This window comes from Oryctolagus cuniculus, chromosome 10 (genome assembly GCF_964237555.1).
Source record: "Oryctolagus cuniculus chromosome 10, mOryCun1.1, whole genome shotgun sequence".
In the NCBI taxonomy this organism is placed as follows: Eukaryota; Metazoa; Chordata; class Mammalia; order Lagomorpha; family Leporidae; genus Oryctolagus; species Oryctolagus cuniculus.
The window spans coordinates 51,570,819-51,582,966 of NC_091441.1; the positions used below are offsets into that span (position 1 = coordinate 51,570,819).

At 39.9% G+C, this 12,148-nt stretch overlaps 1 protein-coding gene across 1 annotated transcript in view; it reads right to left on the reverse strand.

The window, feature by feature from the left end:
* PSMA8 (proteasome 20S subunit alpha 8) overlaps positions 1-12,148 on the reverse strand; it is a 61,288-nt gene that overhangs the window by 23,288 nt on the left and 25,852 nt on the right. The window contains exons 3-4 of the mRNA XM_002713467.4: positions 10,036-10,160; positions 6,259-6,381 (exon numbers count right to left, since the gene is read on the reverse strand). Coding sequence (XP_002713513.1) covers positions 6,259-6,381; positions 10,036-10,160 — 248 coding nt within the window. The remainder of the gene's footprint in view (positions 1-6,258; positions 6,382-10,035; positions 10,161-12,148) is intronic.

Sequence of the window (12,148 nt, forward strand, 5' to 3'; positions counted from 1 at the left end):
AACAGATAAGACCAGAAAAGGAATTCACCATGACATATTGTGGCAACACTCAGCTCAGTGAAACACAAAGAACAGAATCTTAAAATGTGCCCAAGAGAAACGACATATCACATTCAGAGGTAATCCAATTAGACTCACCCCAGACTTCTCATTGTAAACCCTATAGGCAAGGGGACAATGGCAAGATATACTCCAAGTCCTAAAAGAAAAAATTGTCAACCCAGAATACTGTACCCCACAAAATTCTCATTTATGAATGAAGGAGAAATAAGGATTTTCCACAACAAACAGAAATTGAAAGAATCTGTATCTTCTTGCCCAGCCCTACAACACTAGCTCAAGGATGTGCTACACACAGAAACAAAGAAAAAGGAACTTCACTACAAAAGAAGATGAACATAGAAAATGACCCAGCAGGGGCTGGCACTGTGGCGTAGCGGGAAAAGCCACCGCCTACAGTGCCGGCATCCCATATGGGCACCAGTTCGAGTCCTGGATGTTCCACTTGCAATCCAGCTCTCTGCTGTGGCCTGGGAAAGCAGTAGAAAATGGCCCAAATCCTTGGGGCCCTGCACCCGCTTGGGAAGATCCAGAAGAAGCTCCTGGCTGCTGGCTTCAGATTGGTGCAGCTCTGGCCATTACGGCCGACTGGGGAGTGAACCAGCGGATGGAAGACCTCCCCCACCCTGCTCTTGCTCTGCTTCTCCATCTCTCTCTGTGTAACTGACTTTCAAGTAAATAATCTTAAAAAAAAAAAAAAAGAAAATGACCCAGCAAAAATATAAATGAAATCTGAAATACATTAACAGCTCTAAACATGGCAGGGAAAAGACAGTATTTAACAATAGTCACACTGAATGTAAATGGTCTCAACTTCCTAGTTAAGAGACACAAACTAGCTGAATAGATTAAAAAGAAAACCCATCTATCTGCTGCCTACAAGAAACACACCTTACCAACAAAGATGCACGCAGACTGAAAGTGAAAGGATGGAAAGAGATATTCCATGATAACATAAACCAAAAAAGAGCTGGTGTGGCCATCCTAATATCAGACAAAATACACTTGAATATAAAAACTATTAAAAGAGACAAAGAAGGACACTATATAATGATTAAAGGAATGAGTAAAGGATCAATTCAACAGAAAGATGTGACTTTTTTTTTTTCAGTACAAATGGCCTTTATTGGTTACCATGCAAAAGGGAACAGAGCGCAGGGTTTGACAGCTCCTGTTCCAAGGAAGGCGTCCGCAGACCCGCACAGCACCAGATGTGACTATTATAAATGTATATGCCGATTCTAGTCCCGGCTGCTCCTCTTCTAATCCAGCTCTCTGTTATGGCCTGGGAAGGCAGTGGGAGATGGCCCAAGTCCTTGGGCCCCTGCACCCATGTGGGAGACCCAGAAGAAACTCCTGGCTCCTGGCTTTGGATCAGTGCAGCTCCGGCTGCTAGGGCCATCTGGGGAGTGAACCAGCGGATGGAAGACCTCTCTCTGTCTCAAACTCTCTCTGTAACTCTTTCTCACAAATAAATAAATCGTTTTTTAAAAAAAGAAAACAGAACAGAAACACTAGAAATCAATCCAAACATCTACAACTGACTTTGACAAAGGAGCTAAAACCAATCCCTGGGGCAAGGACAAAATCTTCAACAAATGGTGCTGGGAAAACTGGATGTGCACATGTAGAAGTATGAAACAAGACCCCTACCCCTACCTTACACCTTACACAAAAATCCACTCAATATGGATTAAAGATCTAAATCTACACCACAACACCATAAAATTAATCGAGAACATTGGGGAAACCTAGCAAGACACTGGCATAGGCAAAGAATTCCTGGAAAAGACCCCAGAGGCATAGGTAGTCAAAGCAAAATGAACAAATGGGATTACCTCAAATTGAGAAGCTTCTGTACAGGGGAAAAAAAAAAAAAACCAGGAAAGTGAAGAGGCAACTGATAGAATGGGAGAAATTCTTTGCAAACTATACAACTGATAAAAGATTAATAACCAGGCTGGTGCCTCAGCTCAATAGGCTAATTCTCCACCTGCAGCGCCGGCACCCTGGGTTCTAGTCCCGGTTGGGGCACTGGATTCTGTCCCAGTTGCTCCTTTTCCAGTCCAGCTCTCTGCTGTGGCCCGGGAGGGCAATGGAGGATGGCCCAAGTGCTTGGGCCCTGCAACCGCATGGGAGACCAGAAGCACCTGGCTCCTGGCTTCGGATCAGCGCAGTGCACCAGACGCAGCATGCCGGTTGCAGCGGCCATTGGGGGGTGAACCAACAGAAAAAGGAAGACCTTTCTCTCTGCCTCTCTTTCTCATTGTCCACTCTGCCTGTCCAAAAAAAAAAAAAAAAAAAAAAAGATTAATAATCAGAATCTACAAAGAGATCAAGAAACTCCAAAATAACAAAACAAACAACCTTGTTAAGAGATGGGCCAAGGACTTAAACAGACATTTTTCAAAAAAGGAAATCCAAATGGCCAACAGACACAAGAAAAAATATTCAGGATCTCTAGCTGTCAGGGAAATGCAAATCAAAACCACAGTGAGGTTTTACCTCACTTCAGTTAGAATGGCTGTCATACAGAAATCAACAAACAATAAATGCTGGAGAGGATGTAGGGAAAATGGAACCCTAACCCACTCTTGGTGGGAATATGAACTGGTAAAGCCACTATGGAGGACAGTATGGAGATACCTCAAAAATCTGAATATAGACCTACCCTATAACCCAGCAATCCCACTCCTGGGAATTTACACAAGGGAAATGAAATCAGTAAACAAAAGAACTTTCTGCACCTCCATGTTTATTGCAGCTCAATTCACAATAGCTAAGACATGGAATCAACCTAAATGCCCATCAACCGAAGACTGGATAAAGAAATTGTAGGATATGTACACTATGGAATACTATATAGCAGTAAAAAAGGATAAAAGGAAAAGGCTTGTGAGAGCATTTCAGGCATGGAAAGCCAAGACTCTGTGGCAAAATATATCCTACACAAAGGATCTCTGTGAGACCTCAGTGGAAAGAAAAGACCATCAAAGAAGGATGTACTTTTCTGTGAAGGGAGAAGAGAACATCCACTTTGCTTATGGCTGTGCCCAAATACCGATGGAGTCTATGGTCACAAAAGGCTTCCATAGCCTGGGCAGCCCATGGCAAGAGCCTTGGATGATCATTGATGTCATAAATAAGAGTGTTAATTGTTAAAGGAACAACAGAAGTCACTTTGCACTTGCTCCCCATGTAGGACCCCCATCCTTAATGAGTTGTGCTATGAGAATTAACTACAAATCTTGTTCTCAAACTGTACTCTATAGGTTGTCTGTGTGTGGGGGGTACAATCTATTGAAATCTGTGCTTAACATGGAGTTGTCCTCTGTATATAAAAATCAAACTAAAAATAAACCATAATGAAGAAGGGGATGGGAGAAGGAGAAGGAGGTGGGATGAGAGTCAAGGTGGAGGGTGGGTATGGGGGAAAGAACCACTATATTCCTGAAGTTGTACCTATGAAAAATACATTCATTAAATAAAAACTAAAAAAAAAACAAAAGACATACTATAGTGCAGTCATAATCAAAACAGCCTGGTACTGGCAAAAAAGATGTGTAGACCAATGGAACAGAACAGAAACTCCAGAAATCAATCCACACATGTAAAACCAACTTATCTTTAACAAAGGAGCTAAAACCAATTGCTGGAGCAAAGACAGTCTTTTCAACAAATGGTGCTGAGAAAACTGATCTCTGCATGCTGAAGTATGAAACAAGACCATTACTTTAGATCTTACACAAAAATCCACTCAAAATGTATCAAAGACCTAAACCTATGACCTGATACTGTTAAATTACTAGAGAACATTGGGGAAACCCTTCAAGACATTGGCATAGGCAAAGACTTCTTGGAAAAGACCCCAGAAGCACAGGCAATCAAAGCAAAACTGACAAATGGGATTACATAAAGCTGAGAAGCTTCTGTACTACAAAAGAAACATGCAGCAAAGTGAAGAGGCAACCAGCACAATGGGAGAAATTATTTGCAAACTATGAAATTGATAATCAGCTAATATCCAGAATCTATAAAGAGCTAATGAAACTCAACAACAACAAAACAAACCCAGTTAAGAAATGGACAAAAGACTTGAAAAGTCTTTTTCTTCAAGAGAAAAAATTCAAATGGCCAACAGGCATATGGAAAAATTCTTAGGATCACTAGCCATCAGTGAAATGCAAATCAAAACCACAATGAGGTTTCACCTCAACCCAATCAGAATGGCTCTCACACAGAAGTCAACAAAAAATAAATGCTGGCAAGGATGTAGGGAAAAAGGTACCCTAATCCACTGTTGGTGGGAATGTAAACTGGGGCAGCCACTAGTTAACCCAATATGGAGATACCTCAGAAATTTGAATATAGGTCTACCATATGACCCAGAAATCCCACTCCTGGAAATTTACCCAAATGAAAAGAAATCAGAATAGGAAAGAGTGACTGTACCCCATGTTTATTGCAGCTCAATTCGTGATGGCTAAGATATGAAATCACCCCAGATATTCATCAATTGAAGACTGGATAAAGAAATATGGTACATATATACTATGGAATTCTACATAGGAGAACAGAAAAATTAAACCCCGTCTTTTGCAACAAAATGGATGTAACCAGAAACCATTATACTTTGTGAAATAAGCCAGTCCCAAAAAGACAAAGATGGTATGTTCTCCCTGATCTGAGGTAACAGAGTACCTAACAGGTAATCTATAGGAGTGAAATTAACAGTTTGAAAGGCAATGACTTTGAACAGCCTTTGTCTCAACTATTGAGAAACAGTGTTTTTCTTCATATTATTTTTTGAACTCTTTACTTAGTGTAAGAGTTAATCTTATGAGTATAAAGTTAACTGAAAATAGGTCTTTGTAAATAATAAGGATGGGACTAGGAGAGGAAGGAGGAAAAAGGGTAGGAGCATGGGTGGGAGGGAGGATAGGGTAGAAAATATCACTGTGTTCCTGAATTGATATATTTGAAATACATGAAATTTGTATACCTTAAATAAATAAAAAAATACATCATTCAGTAAGTTAAAAGAAATGTATTGACTAAGGACCCTGTGATTATGAAAGTTCTGAAAAACAGTTTGATTTCTACAGAGAAACTTGCCAGATTAAAAATGTAAAAAATCCAAACAACCTCCTATATGGTAGAGAACTAGAGCGGAGTCAAGAATGCCAGATTTTGCTTTAGCCCTTCCATTTCCTGGCTCATATCTTTGAGCAGGTTACCCAACATCTCTGAACCTTAACTTCCTAATTTGTAAAGCTGCCGGTTAAGCCCTGCTGGGTTATGGTGAAGAAGAAACGGAACAAGGTAAGAAAAAAAAAGTCAGTAGTTGGACACCAAAACAAGGATAACAACTCATCCAGAAAACAAACTATATTTCAAGAATTCTGTGGGAGATCATTGCTAGAATACAAACATAGGAGTATAGATTCATACCTTCGGGTGCTCAGAATCCTAGAAGAGAAGGCACATTAAATATTTCAGCATGGAGTTTAAATGCTCATTTAATGCTTCATTTGAAGCCAGAAGACTGCTTCTTTTTTAAAAAATAAAGATTTATTTTATTTATTTGAAAAGAAGAGTTAGAGAGAGAGCTTACGCCCCAGATGGCTGTAATGGCCAGGGCTGGGTCAGGCCAAAGCAACGAGCCAGGAGCTTCTTCTGGGTCTCTCACATGGGTGCAGGGGCCCAAGCACTTGGACCATCAACCAGTGCTTTCCCAGGTGCATCAGCAGGGAACTGAATTGAAAGTGGAGCAGCCGGGACTTGAACCAGCACCCATATGGGATATCGTCATTGCAGGCCGCAGCTTTACTTAATAATCCACAAAGCCGGCTTCCTGGAGAGTATTTCTAAAGCAGGCATCTATATAGTGCAACACTAATTTGAAAGAATGTACAATGAATAGGAATTATATACAGTATTTCATTTGGCCATTTACAGACTCTTGAGTTTGTCACATCTTTTCAAGAGATAAGAAAAGAACCTGTGATCAATAAGCCAAGATGTTACCTATCCAAAACCATCATTATTTCTGACTAGTTAAATGGATACATTTATGAAGTTTGTGTTACCATCAATATTTTAATGCAACATAATTCTGTCATGTCCCTGAAAGCTATAAGGCATTCAGAGTGAGTAGTTACTCAACTTCCAGAACAAATTAGTAAACTCATGACTCACCTTCCAAGCATGGTAGGTACCAGAGGGATCTGTCTGATACAATCTTGGGATACCATCATCATCAAAACCTACAATTAAGGCAGAAATACCAAAAGGTCTTCGTCCATTGCTCTGAGTATATTTCTGAAAGATAAAAAGTATTTTTAGGATAACACTATTCTTTATAAATTTAAAATCCTAGTAATAAAGTATTGCTGAGAAATTATCGACCTTCCTGATTCTTATGCTACATATTTTTAGATACTGTTAATGCTCAACTCAAGATAAAATTTTAAAATCATTAAAGCATACAATTTGTAAAATAAAATCCCAAGTTTGCTTAGAATTGGTTTCTTGTTCTATGTATTCATTTTGGTAACATAATTAACTATATTGCAATCTCTTAAATATACCAGAGAACTGTGTATTTTTGACACAGCTTCTTCGTTCTCAGTAAAGCTGATTTCCAGGGGTTGTGCTTTGGAAGTACTTCCTCTGTTTACCTTGAAGACACTAAAATTATTGTTATTATTATTATCAAGTATTCTGGCTTGATCTTAATATTATCAGGTATATTCTGTTCACTATGTACTATCCTATCTCTACTTAAAAATCCAACTACAATATTTTTCAGTTCCAGGACAAGAAAATCTCTGTTTCTGTTGGAGGAGACAGGGTTGGAGTGGGGAACCCTACTTTGTTCTCAAAAAACAACAGGGTGCTGGAAAATTTCTTTTTATATTAGTGCCAGGGAACTTCTGGGATTTGTGCTCCAAAGGGTGGAATTAACACTGAGACTGGTACTCCTTGAAGGCTTGCAAACAGGTGGTACTGACAAAAAGCCAAGGACTGAATCTACAGACAACTTCAGATAACTCTGAGAATTTAACTATGCCCATATATAAGTCAGGGGCTGGAAACAGCTTTATGCTACCATTCTCCCTTGTCTTATACGTGTATCGTATCTACACTCTAATTTTTAAATTTTATATATTTTTATAAGCCACTTCAATGTTTGAATGTAAATAGCTGACTATGAACGTAAGTAAACTCTTAAGGAACAGAATTTGTCTGAATTCTTCTTACTTTCTAATGTTTCCATTTCACATCTAGGTATGAAGAAAATGTTTTATAAACACTCTTAGAGGAGAGACTTATTTACTTTATTTGCTTAATGAATTTTTAATGAAAAACTAATATATGCATAGGGTTAAAATAATCTGAAAGTACAAAGGTACACATGAGATATCTATCTTCTGACCCAGAGCCCCAGGCCTTCCCAGCAGCAATACCTTTGCTTAGAGACTTATGACTATGTTTACATAAATATTCTATGTATAGCTCTGATATTCTAGAAGGAAATCTAAAAGCTACAATGGGGAATCCTATGTATACAATGTTCTGTCTCCACCTTTTCCTGATGAATGCCTTTTTAAAAACTGGAAAAATCAAAGCAAATAAAATAGAAAAGTAGAATAATAAAAAAATGTTGGACTTTCTTATAACATGAATTAATAAATTTAAAAATCCCAAATAGGGCAATTTTGTTAAAACTTCAATATATAAAAAGTACAGGGTTTATTTAAAAGTCTACAGAGACACATGGTATAATCCACACCAAAATGTGCTCTAAAAGCTTGAAATGTATTATGTATTAAATGACTGACTACAACTCAACATAATCTGTTATTATAAGAACCATTTTATGGCCGGCGCCGTGGCTCACTAAGCTAATCCTCCACCTTGCGGCGCTGGCACACCGGGTTCTAGTCCCGGTCGGGGCGCCGGATTCTGTCCCGGTTGCCCCTCTTCCAGGCCAGCTCTCTGCTGTGGCCAGGAAGTGCAGTGGAGGATGGCCCAAGTGCTTGGGCCCGGCACCCCATGGGAGACCAGGATAAGTACCTGGCTCCTGCCACCGGATCAGTGTGGTGCACCGGCCGCGGCGGACATTGGAGGGTGAACCAACGGCAAAAGGAGGACCTTTCTCTCTGTCTCTCTCTCTCACTGTCCACTCTACCTGTCAAAAAAAAAAAAAAAATAATAATAACCATTTTATAAGGCCAGCGCCGTGGGTCACTAAGCTAATCCTTAGCCTGCAGTGCCGACATTCCAGGTTCTAGTCCCGGTTGAGGCGCCGGATTCTGTCCCGGTTGCTCCTCTTCCAGGCCAGCTCTCTGCTGTGGCCCGGGAAGGCAGTGGAGGATGGCCCAAGTGCTTGGGCCCTGCACCCGCATGGGAGACCAGGAGGAAGCACCTGGCTCCTGGCTTCGGATTGGCACAGTGTACTGGCCGTAGTAGCCATTTTGGGGATGAACCAATGGAGGGGAGACCTTTCTCTCTGTCTCTCTCTCACACTGTGTTACTCTGTCAAAAAAAAAATTACAAATAAGAGAACTGAAACAAAAGGAAGCTAAATAGATTCCCCCAAGGTACTAAGAATTCAATGCCCCATATTTTGGCTCTTGCACCACACTTAACCACTCAAGTGTCTCTTAAAAGAAAGACAGTTTACACTCGCAAAAATGAAAATAGCGAACCGATGTGAAAAATTTCAGCCCTACTGCTAATTATAAAACACAAATTAAAACAACTATTGCAGTACAATGTGATAGTTATTTGCAAAATAAAAGAAAAATGAAAAACCCAATGCTGATGATTCTTCAGGGATACATTTACACATTGCTAGTTGCACAATAAAAATTGGTTCAATTTTCCTAGGAAGCAATTTAGCCACATATAACAAGAGTATTAGAATCAATTACAATCTCAAATCTAGTAATCCCATACTAAAAATTAATTTAACAATATAATATTCAAAGAGCAAAAAAAAATGCTGTGACCAAGATAGAGTGATGTTATTATAGTAGTGGAGTAGGGTGGGGCAGTTTATAAAAGAAATGGAAAACGGTATAACTAAATCATCAAAAAGGAACTAGAAGCAGTATTAAATGAAAACAGTAAAAATAATTGCATGGACAATGTTGCTATATATAAAGTACATATAACAAAAATGAAAAAAAATACATGTGTACATCATGATCATACTTAATATGAAGCCACGCTTCTACCCACGGATTCAAAACAAGTCATATCTAAGCTTGATCAGCTGCACTTAAGTTTATAGAATTAAGGATAATATATATTAATTTGGAAAACCTGAAAGAATTATTGTTATTATTATTAATATCTCTAGAAGTTAAAAAATTATCTTGAAAGATCAGACTGTTCTTTTAAAAATTTTTAAAAAGATTTATTTATTTATTTGAAAGAGTTACAGAGAGGTGAGGCAGAGGCAGAGAGAGAGAGAAAGAGAGAGAGTGAGAATCTTCATCTGCTGGTTCACTCTCCAGATGGGCACAATGGCTGGAGCTGCGCCAAACCGAAGCCGGGAGCCAGGAGCTTCTTCCAGGTCTCCCATGAGGGTGTAGGGGCCCAAGTACATAGATCACCTTCCACTACTTTCCCAGGCCATTGCAGAGAGCTAGATCAGAAGTGGAGCAGCCAGGAATTGAACCAGTGCCCATATGGAATACGGCACTACAGGCGGTGGCCTTAACCTGTATACCACAGCACCGGCCCCAATTCCTTGTCTTTTAAAATTTTAGCAGAATTGACATGGATTACATTGGCAGTGATGAAATCGAGCCCATTCTACTGGAATGAGAGGGTAGATATAAATAAGCATGTGAAAGAATAAGGAATTTAATAGAATAACTAATTGAAGTGATTATAGTATTTCTAGGACATGACCTATAATGATGGAAAAAAAGAAATGTTAGAATAGGTAAAAAAGCTTACCTGCTTTAAAGTTGCTATGAAGCGAGTTATATATTCCACAGTGACCGGGTCCTCAACTGTAAGCTTATGGCTCTGGCACTCCACACGAGCTCTGTTTATTACCACTCTAGCATCAGCAGTCAGTCCTACAAAAATAGTAAATTCATTAATGCATAATGAAGTGACACTTGTCATACATTCTGATTTATTTCAAGACTTAATTGGATGATCCTTATTTAGTTTATAAAGATGGTTTTAAAAAGTAATGGTTTAAACACTTATCATAAACTACACTGCTTCTTATGACACAAGAGTACTACTTTATTATCAAACATATACTCAAGGAATTTAAATTGAGGGACTACTTCAGTAATGAGAGATCAGGCTGATGGCAGGAGCCTGGAAATCCATCTGGTGCTCCCATGTGGGTGCCAGGAGTCCAAGCACTTGGGCCATCTTCTACTGCTTTCACAGATGCATTAGCAGGGTGATGGATTCTAAGTGGAGCAGCTGGGACTCGAACCTGTGCCTGTATGTGATACTGGTGTGCCAGGTTGTGGCTAAATCTACTGTGCCACACTGTTGGCCCCAGAAATTAATTTTTGAGGACTGTGTTTGCCACAAGTGTGCTTGCTCAAGTGGTGACTTGAGGTATCAGCATCCAACATCAGAATCCCTGGATTTGTGCCCTAGCTCTGCTTCTAATCCAGCTTCCTGCTAATGTGTACCCTATGGATCAAGTTTCCAACACATGAATCCTTGGATTCTCAGACCATATCTAGACCACAGCACTATCAAAAGACTGATAAATTGACCATAAACTTTAAATGATGCAATGGCTGCAAACACTGCAATTAAAGACTTTGGCATTTGATTTTTCCATGACCATTTTGTTTCTCTGCCCACTCTCTTACTATTCACTAAATGGCAAAAAGAATTCATATACAAAATCTTGGAAACTTGGCGATTTCTCATGTAATCATTAGCTTTTTGCATTCACAAACTCGTTTCTCATTATTTCAAATCTTTTGTCTACAAACCTGGAAGAACCTTCAGTTGCTGAGACAGTCAGCATTAGTCAATAATGACAAAGTTCTCAGAATAATCCACTTTTCACAATTATCCAACACTCAGGGAGGTATAAATTATAATCAGAGGGACCGTAGCTGTGGTGTAGTAGGTTAAGCCTCTGCCTGTGGTGCCGGCATCCCATACTGGCTCTAGGTTGCTCCACTTTGGAGTCATGGCTGTTCCACTTCTGATGTAGTTCCCTGCTAATGTGCCTCAACAATCAGTGAAGACGGCCCAAATGCTCGGGCTCCTGAACTCACGTGGGAGACCTGGAAGAAACTCCTGGCTCCTGGCTTCAGATTGGCTCAGCTCTGGCCATTGTGGCCATTTGAGGAGTGAACCAGCAGATCAAAGACCTCTCTGTCTTTCCCTCTAACTCTGTCCCTCAAATAACTAAAATAAATCTTTAAAAAAATTATAATCAGATACTCAGTTATAGGGAGAGAAACTGATTCTTTTCTCTTTGTAAATGTTATCTGAGAGAGAAATGGCAAGAGACTGATTATTTTTTGCTATGGATTAAAGCTTCACTCAGTTAGAAATATGATCAGAATATTTCTGGGGCCAGCATTGTGGCACAGTGGGTTAACACCCTGGCCTGAAGCACCAGCATCCCATATGGGAACCAGTTAGAGACCCAGCTGCTCCACTTCCGATCCAGCTCTCTGCTATGGCTTGGGGAAGCAGTGGAAGATGGTCAAGTCCTTGGGCCCCTGCACCCTAGTGGAAGACCCAGAAGAAGCTCCTGGCTCTTGGCTTTGGATCAGCCCAGCTCCAGCTGTTGCGGTCAATTGGGGAGTAAACTGGTGGATGGACGACCTCTCTCTCGGCCGCTCCTCTCTCTGTATAACTTTCTCTCTGACTTTCAAATAAATAAATAAACCTTAAAAAAAGAATATTTCTAAGTCTTTCCCCTTCACAATGTGAATGTAAACCAAAACTGAAGAAACATTAAGCATACTTATAAAAATATGAATGTGGGGCTGGCACTGTGGTGTAGCCAGTAAAGCCTCCGCTTGCAGTGCCAGCATCCCATATTAGCACCAGTTCAAGTCCTGGCTGC